The sequence below is a fragment of the Cygnus olor genome, chromosome 4 (genome assembly GCF_009769625.2).
Source record: "Cygnus olor isolate bCygOlo1 chromosome 4, bCygOlo1.pri.v2, whole genome shotgun sequence".
NCBI lineage: Eukaryota > Metazoa > Chordata > Aves > Anseriformes > Anatidae > Cygnus > Cygnus olor.
The window spans coordinates 36,110,168-36,125,604 of NC_049172.1; the positions used below are offsets into that span (position 1 = coordinate 36,110,168).

The following is a 15,437-nucleotide window of genomic DNA, read 5'->3' on the forward strand; positions in this document are numbered from 1 at the left end:
AGAATCTGCAACTAAGTTTGCAAAACGGAGAGATGAGCCAATACTTAAGTTCCAAAAGGTGTTTGGCTTGCTTCAGTGCTCACCAACTGCAGAGCAGAGCAGCGTGTTTGTGCCAGCAGTGACAGCTAATGTGCTAGAAAAGGTGCCATTTTTTAATTCCATTTTCAGAACAGAAACACAAGTTGATTGTTAGTGAGAAACATCATCTCATCTCTCCCTCCAACTTTTGTTTCGTCCTTCCTATACATTTAAAAAAATTCAAGAAGGATCATGGGACTCTTAGGGAACAAAATTACATATGGTCAAACTGTCGCCACAGTTCAAATCTCTACTTCATTCTCCCTAAAACTGTTTTAAGATAAAAAGCAAAGCCATTGAAATAACATCCAGCCCCACCCGTCCCCCCAATTATCTGTTTGCTGCATGTTAACAAATTCACCAAGATCAAGTATCAGGCATGCAGAACTAGTTCATGTAGAATAAAAGCTGTCATAAGCGACCACATGAGGAACTGACAGAAATCAGTTGCTTAATCAGCGTGGTTGTCTTGCAAGTGAAAAAACAGAACCGTATTCATCATACTTTCATTATACTCACTCTTCAGATAGAGTTTACTGAAGAGTCAGCTATCTTACATATCAAACAAAGACTTATGATTCACATTTTCTGGATAAGCATGAGTCTTTAGCATCCCAAACAATTTTCTCCTTTAATTAAAAAGTCATAATTACTCAAAGCATATCAAGCCTGCTTCAGTAATTGTGCCACTTTAACTCAATTGCTCATAAAAAGCTGTCACCACAGCCTCAGAAGAGGACCTACAACTCATCTATGTCAAGGTATAAGGTATCATACGAGATAGGGTGGCAGAACTGAACTTTACATAGGCAAGATGATCCTGAAGATTGAGTGACAAAAATTATCAGCTCAGCTCCAGTCCTCTGTCAAGGCCTGAGGCTAAATGGCAGGTACAATCAGTGGCCAAGGTACCACTCCAGCAGAAAGAGTAAGGACTTCGTCAAAGGAATATTTCATCTGGTTGCAATGGGCTTTAACGACCAAAGGTACTGAACAGCAACACTTCTGTGAGATTTTTGATGTTATCTGTAATTTGCTCTACTTCACGTGACAACATCAAGCACCACCTCAGCATCTTGATTTAAGCCCAGACTAATTGCAACGTTCATGAAGTTACCTACATAAATCACATTATTATTAAATGGTCACAGGATTGGTATTTTGCCTTACTTCAGCATTTAACCTACAACAGAAGACCCAAGTAAACGGTGACTTCAGGTTTATTGCCTAACAAAAGACAGTTCAAGCAACTTACATGTGAGTCACACATACTTGTTTCTAAACAAACAAAAAAGTAAATCCAAAATATGAACAGCTAAAATTTAAGAGATCTAGCATCTATGTTAATGTCAAGGTAATGTATTCATCTGCTGTTCACAACAGAAAGGCTTTACTTTCTTACATAGTTTTTTGCTTGGCATAGGATACACATCTATGATCTTAGATTATAATAGAAGTAAGAAGGCTAGAGGAGAGTTATAGAGTAACAGTTCACTTAATTTTTATTTATTTTTATAAAGCTCCATATACATACAGTGCTCAAGTACATACCCTTTCTTCTTGTAGTAAAGTCACCTATGGTTTGTGAATCAGTTCGCTCTAAACCATGTGGTTTAGGTCTTAAAATTTTAGGACTTTGACCTAATTGGTAAAAAGAAGACTCTCTTAATATAATATTCTTTTCATAACTGGAAAATGGAGTTTTGTAAATAAACAGCACAACCCCCTGCAGAAAGGTTAACACCACAAGCACAAGCAAGCTGCTGAAGGAAGAGTTTTACAGTCTAGTTAGGTCTCACGCTAAAGGCTTAAGCACCAAACTTGAAACAAAGAAAACACTGCATGCAAGTCATTTGCTGGAGGCAAGCATAAAAGCTGTACAAAAAGGCTAAAACATGTATCAACAAATTTTATAACTGACCACTATTTTCAAGTTGTATTACATAAATTCCTTATTTGAGGAATACCTAGCACGACAGGAGAATAGTCACCTTTCAGACATAAGTCAAGCTACCCTCAAAGAAATTAAGTCCTCTTTAGCTCCAGTATTACGTTGGATATAGGGATGGTCTAGGGAAACGTCCTACCCACTACGTACCCCTTTAGCTGAGAAGCCACCAGGAACTCCACACTGTAGTTAAACTTGCTACCAAGAGGTCTGTATCGATCTGCATCAAAATCCCCTCCCTGACCTTGCAGAAGCAGGGTGACTTTCTTTCGAAGCTCCCAGCCTGCATACAGCACAGAGCATTCCAGCCCTCACCACAAACAGCCCTATCAGAAAATGACATTTAATTCTTTTTCCCATTGTATACGAACACGTGCAAGTGCAGTGGATGCACTAATCATTCCCTAATATTCTATGCTATCACACAACGCAACCTTTTAAATGAACCTGGTAACAAGATGAGTATAAAATAAGAACACATTTTAGATTCAACACGCTCCCTCCAGGCAGTAGTAATATAACCCCCTTCTCAGTAAGGAACCTCTTAGCCAACTTAACAAAACTCTGCAAGCAGTTCTGGTCACATTGTGTATTTTAAATAAATATGATCAATAATGCATGATAACTAACTTGTCATGAAAGTCTACCTGACAAAGGGTTTGTTTAATATTACAAAAAGTGAGTGCCTTCAAGTGGTACACCAAGAAGCCATATGAAAGGTAAAGATTTACAATAAACCAAATAAGTTTAAGGCTGATTATGTTCAAAAGTTGCCCCACAGCACAAAAGGGAAAAGGACTGGCACAGACTCAGATGTGGGCTGGTTCTACCAGCAGTGAGTGAGAACGCTTTGTAAAAAATAAATTTGGCAACGAACGCCACGAGTTTGCAAATCCCTACCCCAAGGGTTCTGCATATGAAGTGCTCTATTACTGTTATCGCTAAGTATTGGGAATAATCAAATAAGAAAGGTAAACAGATTTTTTTATTTTTTTTTTACTGTATCTTAAATTTTACACAGCACTTCCAAGAGACCATGCAGGTAAGACTATTTATTTACTAATATTGCCACACAGCAGCTTTAAAACAAAAGAACATGAAATAATTTTCACACAAAGGCTTCTTTTCTAATTTCAGAAACAGATGATCCCTTAAATGGCTAGAAGTGCTGATGAAGAGACCAAGTGGCTGGGCAATGCTGACCAAAGACTTGGACTGTCAAGTGGTACACATGGTATTTCCGTAAAGTATGCTGTTGACTGGACCTAGATCAAAAGCATGACCCAACACGCTGCCAAGTTTATTCTGAGCTGATTCAATATTCCTAAGTACCTTGCCTACAACTCAATGATAAAAGCTTGCCTATACAAAAGGCCAAGATCTCAAGCTCAATTGAACAGATTTAGAAGTTCAAATTCCAATGTTTTCTAATAAGAACAATTTGATGCTCAATATCCTTACCTAGTCGTATTAATTCTGTTTCAGTTTTATAATCTGGCCAATACAACTCAATTTAAAATGCCAATCAACGTACTTACACATGAGCATAGATCTTATGTACAGTGAGAAATCTAGCACACGTAATAGGGTTAATGAAATTATTTAACCAGCACGTACTTTATAACCTCTCCTCTTACAGCCAAATGTAGGCTGAAGCAACTGAAACCAACAGTATGGGAGAGAAGCACATGGAAGTCAGGGCTGTGACTCATTATTTCTGCTTTTGTTAATGATTCTATGTGGTCTCATGCAGCTAACCTTCTTGAACTATGTGATTATCCCTGTTTGTAAAATATGGGCATTATGTAATTGCCTGCCTCATACTTAATTTAGCACTTCGAAACTGTTCTGAGGCTTTCTGAAGAGCTATTTAAATAAGTACAGGTCCCTATAATATTTCTCTTGTGCATCAGACAAGAACATACAAAATGTTCCAGCATAAAATAGACTGAGTTTTCATCTCTTCCTCCTGAAAGACTGTTCAACCTAAAATAAATTTAGTGGCAAAACAGCTTGCTGCTACCAGATAGCCAGGATAATGCAGTTCCCCTAGTTAGTTTGTCACAGGGAGTTAAAATACTTGTGCAAGTTTTCCCTCTACAAAATGAAAAAACAAAAGGCCTAATCTCTTTTGAGGAGCTTACATTGCAGTAGGAAAAATCTGACACCAGGCAAAGGAAAAGGAGTTGGGGAAAAATCACAATCATGAGACTGATGTTTCTTATTTTTGGGTCTGTATTACAGAATTCCTCTACTCCATTTTTGTTCATTTAAGAAAAAAATAACATAAGGCTATGGCACAGAAAAGCCCTTGATAATACCTCTAACTCCCTCAAAAGGCACGTTTTAAATAAATCCATCAAAGAATTTCAAACTACCATTCCTTATCTAAATATCAGCAGTTCTGCTACTCTATTAGTCATATCTACAAACAGAAGAACAAATTTTTAGGACTGAAAAAGCTTAAATACTACAATTGAAATTCCTGATGCTAACCCAACGTAACCTCTCTACTTTGCTCCTCCAAGCTTGTGGGAAGCAAAGTGCTCTCAGAGTAAAGAGCTGGTTATAACAGAGAAAATGCATCATACCTGTACAACAGACTGGTCTCCAATGTTTATTCTCCAAAATAACCTCCCAAGAAGAGTGACAGGACCATTCCTCTAATTAGTTTACTAAAGGTGATGCAAGGTGTCTGTGGAGCTCCCAGCTCCATCTGGTGTTCCAACACCAGTGACACTAAGGAATGCATTTCCTACGGTTTAGGCCCACTCGCCCTAGTTTACCTCAGCTAATGTTTAGGCACTTATATGAGGCAACGCTTTTAATTTACAAATCCATTCCGGGAATGAAAAATCTGGGTTAAAATACAGTTTCTCTTTTTTCTTTTTTTTTCGTTTTTTTGAACTAAAAGGAAACGTGATGTTAAAACACAGCCTGAAAGGAACCCACAGAAGAAAAAAAAAGCCAAAACACCAAATAAGTTACAGCAAGTGAAACCAACCAAACAAGAAGTGAAAATTAGATGTTTTCATTGTTCAGTCAAGTCACCACCTGTAAAATGCAGAACGCTACAGCCAGAAAAACTCAGTTTCTACACACTCAGTGATACGAATACTGTGCAAGGGCACTCTGAGCTGAAACATCACTAACGAAGTCTATTTTTCTAACAAATGGCTGCTTGTAAAAACTGCCAAGTAGAACAAGTGATTATGGATCCAGTGTTAGAGTGCAGTCAGATGGCATGAATTCTGCTCCTGGCATTTCGGTGTGTGTCAATGCTGCTTTTGTCTCACAAATCATCAGGAGAAGAGTCCATTTCACTTGTTTGATTTTGTTTCAAATAATGGTATAATTGAAAAACGTTTTTGTTTTGTTGCTGTTTTTTTCTCCATAGCCTAACGTATTCTCTTGTTTCCCAAAACACCTTGAAATATGATGTGGGGAGGGCGAGGGGGAAGCAGAGAGGAAGGGTTACCACTGCAGCGAAGTCCTGCATCAGAGTAGGTAGGTCCAGTTGTGGTTTTGAGAACACAAGGCACCCAGTGAATAGTCTCATTTTGTTTTCAGGCTATAGCCTTGAAGCACTAGTACTAACAAGACTTCTGTTAAAAAGAAGCTTGTTTTTTGAGTGGTTGCTTGCTCTCCATAGCTTGCTGGCAATGGATTTTACATCAGGAAATTGCAAACATCCTCATGAATGAGGCCAACACACTCTTTAAACGCCAGGTATTTAGAGCTTAAAATTTTAAAGTAAATCTACTAATGTGACATAAAATTTCAGAAATGTGTGATCTGCTAATGCTGTTTCCTGGCCAACAGGACTCCAATCCTCACGAGACAAGGAGATCAGACGTAGGAATGCTAAAGCAGTGCTTTACTTGGAATAGAAAGGGGAGAGCAAGAGGGAAAAACATCCACGAGTGTCCTGCATCAATAGAAGTACTTTGAGAGCAACATAACTAAAAGCATTTTTCAGTTTCCATTAAATACATAAAGATGCTGCATTTATTTTATTTTTTTAGAGAAACTGAAATTTGCAGAGGTCCAAGAATTCCAGTACTCAGAACTGCTGTGTCCTTTTCCTTAAAAAAACAAGGCTGAAGCTCAGTCTCAATCCCACAGGGTTTATTATTTGACTTTCAATTATGCAGAATAACCTCCCCCTTTCCTTCTCTTCCTCACCCCAGCGAACTCTGATTCCTGAGTACATGGTCTTCAACATGGAGCTCTACAAATATCCTGAATTTGCTTTTTCATCTCTGTTTTTATTAAGACTTTTTCCTGCCAAGGTACTTCTAATTAGAAACATGTATTTAGTTGCACAAGATTCATATCCATTTCCATACTAGTATCCTGCAACAGATAGGAGTATCGATACCGTGCTTAGTTCTGGTCAGTGATTCCACACAGAAGACGATGACTAGTCTCTTTACGACAGTAAAAACAAAGTGGAAGCAGCTCATTCGTTCAAAATTATGAATTAAAATCAGTCATCTAAAGAGATACTCTCCAGTTTTCTTAGACTCCTTTAAATTCTCCAAATAATTTCTCTCAGAGCACTGGTACTTTGGATACTCCAGAAATTAAGAATGAATTAGAAAAAACATCTGATTATAAAGGCAAAATGTATCTGATAGTTAAGGTTCACTGGTATTCATAAAATACTTGCCAAATGCCACAAAAACTATTCAGAGAATACCAAAGCTATTAATCACCTAAATACTATTTGACTGCTCTAATTTGAAAGTATTCTACATGTCTATATTTAACAATCCCCCAATGCATGATCAACTAAAAGCCTTCAATACCAAAGGTAGTGGTTTAAGACCAAAGTACAGAGTTCTGATGCGTTTATTGATTAGGAGCTTAAAGCTGTACTAAGATGTATGAAGTCCAAGGGACACTGCTTAAGATTGCTTTCACTTTTATTTTTTTAATGAAAACTGAAAAACGGAGCAACTTGTTCCTTCAAAAAAATCAAGCCTAATGTAAAACCTATAAAAAATGCTAAAGGGATAGCAGGACTATGTATATAAAAAATGTTTGCTTAAACAGGCATTAAAATACAGGGAAGAAAGAAAAAAATGAGGAGAGGAAAAATATAGAGGGGTATCACCAGTATTCTCCTGCTCCTGCTCTCCCTAGGACCTCTGAAGTTCTACAATACCATCTCTACAACTGGTACCAGAGTAATTCTTGCAGTTTGTCTTTAGAAAAGATGTTAAATTTTTTAAAACCATTACATCCAATAAGTTATAGCTTCATTTACAGCTGTAATGTAGCTATCCAAGAAAGTCTCGGAATTATTTGCTGTTTCAACATTTTCTGAGACCAATCACAGCTGCAAGTTAAGGACTGGCGGACCATAGCAAGGTATTATTAAGTTCATTTAAAGCTTGTAACCAAAAAACTAGCCTCACAGAAGTAATTTAGTACTGCCATGGAGGAAGTATAATACTCTTGAAGTACTATATGTGGAAGAAGGCTTTGGAGCTTGGGGGAAGAATCAGTAAATTTGTATTCATCCTGCTTTAGGGACTCTGAGAAAACATCAAAACATCCTCCAAAGTGTTATTTTTTTAAAATTCTTAAACAGAACAAATAGTAAGTGTAGCTTCCAAGACTAAATAGAACAATTAAGTGCTTGGATTTCTTAAAACAAAATGAAGAGTACTTCTGCTCTGAAAAGTCATAATGAAAATTAGTTGCTTATTCCTCAGATCTTCATTTTTGTTCTTCCTATGGATTAAAACCATCATTCACAATTTTATATTGCTTACTTGTCCTGGAGCCTAAGTGATATTTCATTTAAGAATATGCAACTACCATAATAGTGTGGAACTCTGTAGTGTTGCCAACTTCTTTTAGACCTCTCCCACTTTTCTCCTCCTCTTTTCCATTGTTTTTAAAGTAAGTCTTATCTCCTGTTGTCACAAATGTTTCAATTGTTTTTCTTAAGTTTTATTTCAGGATGCTGGTGTGGTGCTCCTGCTATATCAGGATGTATACTATGTTCACATTGTCCAACCCAACACATGTAAATATTTAACAAGGCAACTGTTCACTAGGCTATTTATAACTGAACTTCATTATTAATGAGGGTTCTTAATTTCCTTAACAAGTAAGGATTTTGCTTGAAATTTTTAAAGGATCATACTGAATTACTGCAAGGGGTGATTATGACTGTCATCCAGAAGCATCACAGTGGGTCGTATGGTGGCCAGAATAGGGCAGATGCTTCCTGTCACATGTGGAAGTTCTGTGCATAACTCTCTCTTCAAAGCCGGCCTACACTTTTAAACGTACTTTGGAAAACAAAATTTATGAGGTTAATCTGTTTGGGAGATGCTCACGAATACTTACGGAAAAGACAGTCAGATTTTTATAAGCAGTCCACTTGTGTGGTTTGATCACATAAATTATGTCACGTAACATCTTAAATGATAAAAAACTCTAAGAAAACCAACCGGATTAAGTTAACTCAACAAGAAGCAGCAACATTTTTAAAACAGTCACAAGTACCAACTCTGAGAATTTTTTCCCCCTCTCGCTTTGTTTCTTTTAATGTGCAACTGGGTATTTTATTTGCATGAAGAGAAATGAGTACATCACTAACTCTCTCTAAATCCTAGTTTACTGTTTGCTGGGCTTAAAATTACCAGGGCCAGCAGCAGTCTCTTTTCAAGATAATCATGTGGACTGAAGTTGCAAGAAGCATCTCTACACAAAATTCTGATTTATTTTTGTTGAAAGACAAATCTTTTTTTGGGGGGGAAAAAAAGGTGAAAAGGCACTACACTAGCTATTTGTTATTCTTGCCATCAGCAAAATAAGCTGTGAAATTCAATCCAAGACTAAGAATTAAAATCTTAAAAATCATCTTGAACATAATTCAACTCTAATGACATTCAGATAAATGTAACTGCCAGTGAAGACACAAGGAACAAAATCCAGTACAATGTTGTATCTAAGGAACAGGGAATCATGAGTTCTTGACCATTAGCAGTTTGCTTACTGATCCTGAATATATTGTTCCATCACAGCTCCCAATGACCGTGAACTGGTATCTGCACAAATTTGACTTCTTCTGTAAAGTGTTTTTTTAAATACTATGGATCAATAACATTACACTCTAACCAAGTGAGTTTTAACTTTTGATTTTCATTCCATAGTGGGCCTGACTTGTTAATTAAGCAATATGCTCACAGTTCACATTTTTCTTTTTTAGAACCTTAAAAAAATCCGCTTTTGTACAAAGGCACGCTACCCTTTCGAAAGTGGAACTTACCACATTACCCTAAGCAGAGCACCAAACTAAGACTCAGAAGGAGAAAATTCGTCTACAAATTCCATCACAAAATTGTTTGATTCAAGTTGGAAAAATTACAACTTGAAAAAATAATAACTTAAAAAAATTACAACTGGGGGTGTCATTACCATGCACACAGACACCCCATCTCATTCAAACACTGTCTCCGCTGAGCTAGGCGAGTTTTCACAGCAGCTGGAGTAGAGGCCCACTCCTCCTCCAGCCATCTCCTGACCAACGAAACCTAATTCAAAACCCCTACCCTTTGTGTTTTCGTCCATGTGCTTCCCTTGATCTACAAATAAATACCACATTTGTATTGAAGATTAAGGTTGCCTGAACTCACAGACTTCTGTCAGGCCTTAAAACTTTCTCACAGACTGCCAGCACAGCCAACCGGCACCTCCCTGTTCAAGACATTTTGCTATACGGAATTGTTCCCTGTGGAGTGGCAAAATGTTTGTTATGGTCCTACAAGCTGTCAGCAGGCTGGGATCACAGGATCCTCATATCACAACCCTTTTTAGATATTTTGAAGAGCCCTAGGAAAGCACAAGGTGGAGCAGAAGAGAACCTGGCTGTTCTCTGCAGCCTTAGCTTTCCTTAGCTTGCCTCACTGCACTTGGGTACTTTTAATTCTACTGCTCCTTCTTTGATAAGCAGCATTTTGAAGAAGGAACATGTGAGTGCCCCAAAGTAAAATGCCAAAGCATCATTCTGCAGCAGAACCAGTCACAGAGCCTTTTAACAACTCAGAGAACATACCCAATTGCAAGAATGGATGCAACATTGATGCCAGTTGAAGCCTTTTGCTAGCAACAGTGCTTCCAATTTAGCATCATGACTACATGCAACCATAGCAAGCCAAAGAGCCAAAAAGCAGAAACACAAAATCAGTGCAGACAACATATTATAATAATATAATATTAAAAAACAACACCCTGAAAAAACACACACTTTTAAGGAAAGATTTTTTTTCATTCATTTACAGATGACTGAAGAAAAGCATCTGGCCAAATGCACTCAATTTTGTCCCAAGTAATATACCACTTACCTTTTGGTATGCTTCTCTAAAGAAATAGTAAAATGCTTTGATTCCAGCTACTGGGGCCATAAACCAACACCATGTTTTGAAATTACTTTCAAGACTTCTAGAAAGTACTGGAAGCCCTCCCTACTTACAGAAGCAGCTGTGAGCCAGAAGAGTGAAACTACATAAAAGACTTTAGATTGCACCGCATTTTCTCTCCCGCCCCTCCAGCCCCCCATGCTCTAGAAGAAAGCCATTCTAGAAAACAGAGGAAAACGACACAGAGCATCTCATAGCACCATGCCCTCCTGCTCAGGCTACTCCTACTGGGAAGGCTGAAGAACTTCTGGCTTCCAAAAACTGAAGAAGTGCCCACACACCGTGCATGTAGCTTAGCGACTTTTAGAAATATGTTTTGCTGACATTTAGTTTATCAGCATCACTGATTTTCATAATTCATTCCTCAGTCACAAATGGGAAAATTTTAACAACTTCTCTAGAAGTTTAGGTGCTTATATCAGAGCTGTGAAGACATACACATTCAGTCACTGCTGCTGATAGACAAATTGCCAGATCTTTGTTGCCTAGTACATGATTCTCCAAAGATAGCAGAACAGAAGTGATCAAGCATGTATCGATCGTTACCATATCCATTTGCTACCATTGCCAAACTACAGCGTCTGTAAACTTACAAGTGTAGAATAGAGGAGATGCATAAGCACGTACATTTGACAATAAAAAGCAGTGCCTTCTTCATGTGCTAGTTTCACTGCATTATTTCTTCGTGACATTCAGTGCTAAAATTGCATTTGACAAACTTCCCTGGCCTGCAGAGAAACATGAAGCATTAGCTCTGGCTCAGTAAGCTAAAGGTGATGATATTTCTCAATATGCCTACAAAGAAGGAATAGCTACTTGTAGGCTGTGCAAAATACAATTTTTGCAGTAATGTCTGTAACCAATGAAGAAAGTATATCAGCTTCTTCAGACAGAGCACAATACAGCCCTCATACACCTGGAGGCCTTACAACCAATACACCAGATCTCAGTAAGGGCAGTAACATCATATCTAGAGAAGCAGTGGTGGTTTCCAACAAAAATTCTTGAACCAATCATATTAAAAAAAATTAAAAAGGTCAATACCCTGAGCTTAACTATTTTATGTACCATTTCATCCCTATGTCTACCTAGACATTAGTAAACATACTGGCCCACTTTTTACCTCTTACGCACTAATATGTGGCATAGCACCATTGCAAAACATTTATATGACCAGAAACAACCTTATAATAGAAGTTGCTACAAGAACTTGAAAGCTAAAACAGCAACATAGCAGGACATGAAGCATACACTTGCTTTCATTAGGTAAGGAGCCAACTAAAACAGAAGTTTTATCCTATTTTAGTTCAAAACTAACTGCAGTTTTATTTTCCCAAAAGTATTTCTGAAAGAAGTGATTTGCACATAGAGCAGCTATTAAAATAGGAATGTTACCATCCCGATGCATCATTGTATCTGCTCTTCACAACAATGGAAGTCTCAGTAGTAGGCTTGATAAAACTTGAGTGAGCCAGTGCATGTGTTACTAAGATAAAACCCTTGGTGATAAATCAGAATCATTATCATTCTTGGTAGCTCAAGATCTTCACAGAGTTGTGTTTTTTTTCAGACCCTAGGCATTCACTACAAAATATGTACTTTCATGGCTAGCCTTAAAGTGATGTTATCTTCTACACTACGTAAAATAATCATGTTCTTTTACAGTGATTCAGCTTCTAAAAGTCAGCAGGCAAAAATATGGCCAATAGAAGCTACACCGGGCACCTCTATACTCATTAAGAGATGTGTTAGTATATCTAAACATCTGTTCCCTGTTGTGGCTAGGTCTGTCTTAGCTGTAAAGCATTGGTGGACAGGAGCAAAGCAAAAGTCTTACACACCACTTTTAAAAGGTAAAACACTAACTTAGTTTCAAGAAGAGAGATGCAAGAATAGCAACGCTTCCTCAGCAGACACCAATGTGACTGCTTGGCATCACCAACCAAGCTTTTCAACATAAAAATTAAGTAGTTTTGAAGGTCAAGCATTTTATCAGTAAAATACACAAACCGGCCAGTCAGGGAAAATATTTTCAAGCAATTCAGTGTTTATTTCGAGAATATTTTCCAGTATCGTGTTTCAATCTGTTACTGTCCAGTATTTCTTAAAAATAAAACAGATCTACTGTCTGCTAACACTGAAACAATTAGGCACATGAAGATTGCCAAGGTTTTGAAAAAGGACATATTTCATTTTCTGAACATGGACAGTCAGAATGAGACGTGACACTTCCCGTTTTACACTGAGATCATCTATATCATAATGATACTGTCCAATGCACTGATTTACAGGCTGTTTTCACTTAATGGAAAAAAATGTCCATATAAAGTTTTATTTGGTTAATATTTTGGATCATCTGATTATGACATTAATTTTTCTCCAAATTCAAACCAGCCACTCTAAATCTAAATACTTTCTTTTCCTAAACATAATTCTACAAAGACAACTTACTCAAATACAAAGTAGTGCAGACATCTGACCTAAATTTCTTGAGTTCCCTCTTCTACAATTTAGGCATTTCTGATAGGCTGATAAAACATTTCATATTGACTGGGAAGTCTAAACCATTTATCAGTGATTCTCTACACAAATAACTTCATCTGAACACATAGTATCTATTGGTTAATACCACCAGTCACCTAAATAATCCATATTTTAAGGCAAAGTAAACCCAGTGCACTATGTTTAAGAGTGGTTTTGTTTTGTTTTAAGGATAGCTTTGGTGGGGCATCTACAAATTATTTTTTTTTTCAGTTTTGTCATTGAAGTTGTTGCAGCACCCTCAAACTTTTAACGGTTCTCTCTCACACATTCAGCTCTTCAAAATATTCCCACATAAAACCACTTTTATTTTTGATTTATGACTGTTTAATCTATCACAGTCTATAAAGGCAACGAAATTCAAAATCTAGGCTCATATGCTTTCACTTACTGCAGTTTATACAAATAGCAATGCAAGCATGCCATCGAGCTTGTGCAATACAGCGAACATACCTTACCAATTGGCTGGAATTAGCAGTTTCCTTCTCCCATTTGGATCCCAAGGAAAACCTATATGGTAACCTCGTAGCCCACGTTAAACATCTTCCTGCAACTGCCCTGTGTGGCTGCTACCACTTAAGCACTAGGCAGCCCTAACATCAAGTGATTTTCCTTGCTTTTACAAACTGAAATGAAGGTTTAACATTATGTACTTACTGGTTAACACTTCCTTCAATCTGTTTTTTTCCTTCACTCAAACGCATTTGTAAGAATTATTCTATGACTACTACATACTTTAAATAGGGCTATAAAGCACACAATATACAAATCTTCTCTTATATAATTGCTAACAACGTTGACATCAAAAGCAAATACCTAAAATAGTTATTAATTTTTACATCATATAATGGAAATGTGTGCTGCTCCTGTACCAAGCGTTATTATGCCTATATATTCTTATTCTATATAGTTCCTTGTGTGCTCTCTTCATGGTAAGTTGGCTGTCCTCTCTGCGCAAAGACTAAACTCAAACTTCTGCGTGTTGGCAATTCTATGCTAATTTTTGATTAATAACTACAGAAATTAAATTTAAACCTATGCTTGTATTTGGTATTGTTACTGTAATGTTTTAACATCCTTAAGAAACAATCTAGAACTCTTTTATTGTATGGATACCTAATAGGATAAAAATTGTTGCAATATCTGAAAGAGATCATTTTCCACTGATCAGAAGTTGCAAGAGCTATTTTATTAGATGATAAGAGTAAACTTCTATTGGACATTTTCCTCACCTTTTCTGTCTGGTTTGAGGTTCCGATCCACTGGCGGTGGCTCACATTCTGCAACAGGCACTGACCGTCTGGGAGGGGTCTTTGGACTGGACCTGAAACCCATGTGAGCAGGAGGAGGGACTTGCTTTCCAAATAACGGAAAATCAAACGTGCCTGGTGTCATTGGTACATAATTTGTTTCCTGGATGGGTTCAGTGAAGCTGCTGGAATGCTGTCGTGGAGGAGAGTTGGGATTCATTGGGACATAATTTTCATCTAGTTCTTCACTTGAAACACTTCCCACTGTCAACATGCTTCTGTTTTTCTAGAATTAACATATATTTCCTTTAACAAAATAAGTTATGCAATCAGCTGTGAATCATATGAATCTCTTAACCTAATCTACTCAGATTAATATATTCTTTTGAAATTGAAAAAACACAAACACCGTACGGCTTGCCTTCTTACATGGGAACAAAAAGCATTCAAGCACTGTCACTGCCATCTCTCATAAGATCAAGTCATACTTACAAAGTGGTTATGGAAGCCCTCCAGTGAATTAGATCTGTCATTCGGAAACGTTCGTGGAATATCATAACAGTCTTGAGAACTAATTTCTAAAGAAACAAGAAGAGAAAGTGGCTATGTATCATCCCTGTTCCTGTCACTTGGCACCAGGCATCCAGAGCCTGTTATTTACTGTCTGCTTCTGAGACCGTGCAAACACAACTCCTGAAGTTGTGGCCAACAGATTTTTATCTATATACTTGAGATGACTGTATTCATAAACAAACTTAGCACTTACCAGTCAACTTGAAAATCTTATAGTAATGTTTTCCATGGCAGGAAAAGCAACAGTAATTTTTCCTTTTAAAGAACCAGCTAATTCTTCCTTTCAAATAGACAGGCATTAAGAATTTAACGTAAGAGCGGGTTTTGAGATACAGGGCCCTCATGAGAAACCTATTCTAAAATAAATGAACAACAGATGTAATTTAAGGTCTAGAGAGAATTTTTCTGACTGAATACTTTTTCTGACCCTTGGAAAGTGCTGATTCAACACCATTTAATCCAGTGCAATAACAGGTAAATTCCTCTCATGTAGCCCCTGCCCCCCACCCCCTCAGTTCCCCTGTTAGGATCTCCAGGGTTTTTCAGTTTGAATGAACATCTACAGAAACAAAGATGTCATGCTTTTCAGGGTCCTGGCTCTTGACA

General features: G+C 37.4%; 1 protein-coding gene across 5 annotated transcripts in view; it reads right to left on the reverse strand.

Annotated features, from left to right (window-relative positions):
* The window catches only part of GAB1 (GRB2 associated binding protein 1), a 98,458-nt gene that overhangs the window by 6,396 nt on the left and 76,625 nt on the right, over window positions 1–15,437 (reverse strand). For 3 of the 5 annotated variants that reach the window (XM_040554608.1, XM_040554609.1, XM_040554612.1), the window contains exons 5-7: window positions 14,751–14,836; window positions 14,241–14,544; window positions 1,630–1,719 (exon numbers count right to left, since the gene is read on the reverse strand). In XM_040554608.1, coding sequence (XP_040410542.1) covers window positions 1,630–1,719; window positions 14,241–14,544; window positions 14,751–14,836 — 480 coding nt within the window. The remainder of the gene's footprint in view (window positions 1–1,629; window positions 1,720–14,240; window positions 14,545–14,750; window positions 14,837–15,437) is intronic. The other 2 variants (XM_040554611.1, XM_040554610.1) reach the window with 2 other exon arrangements.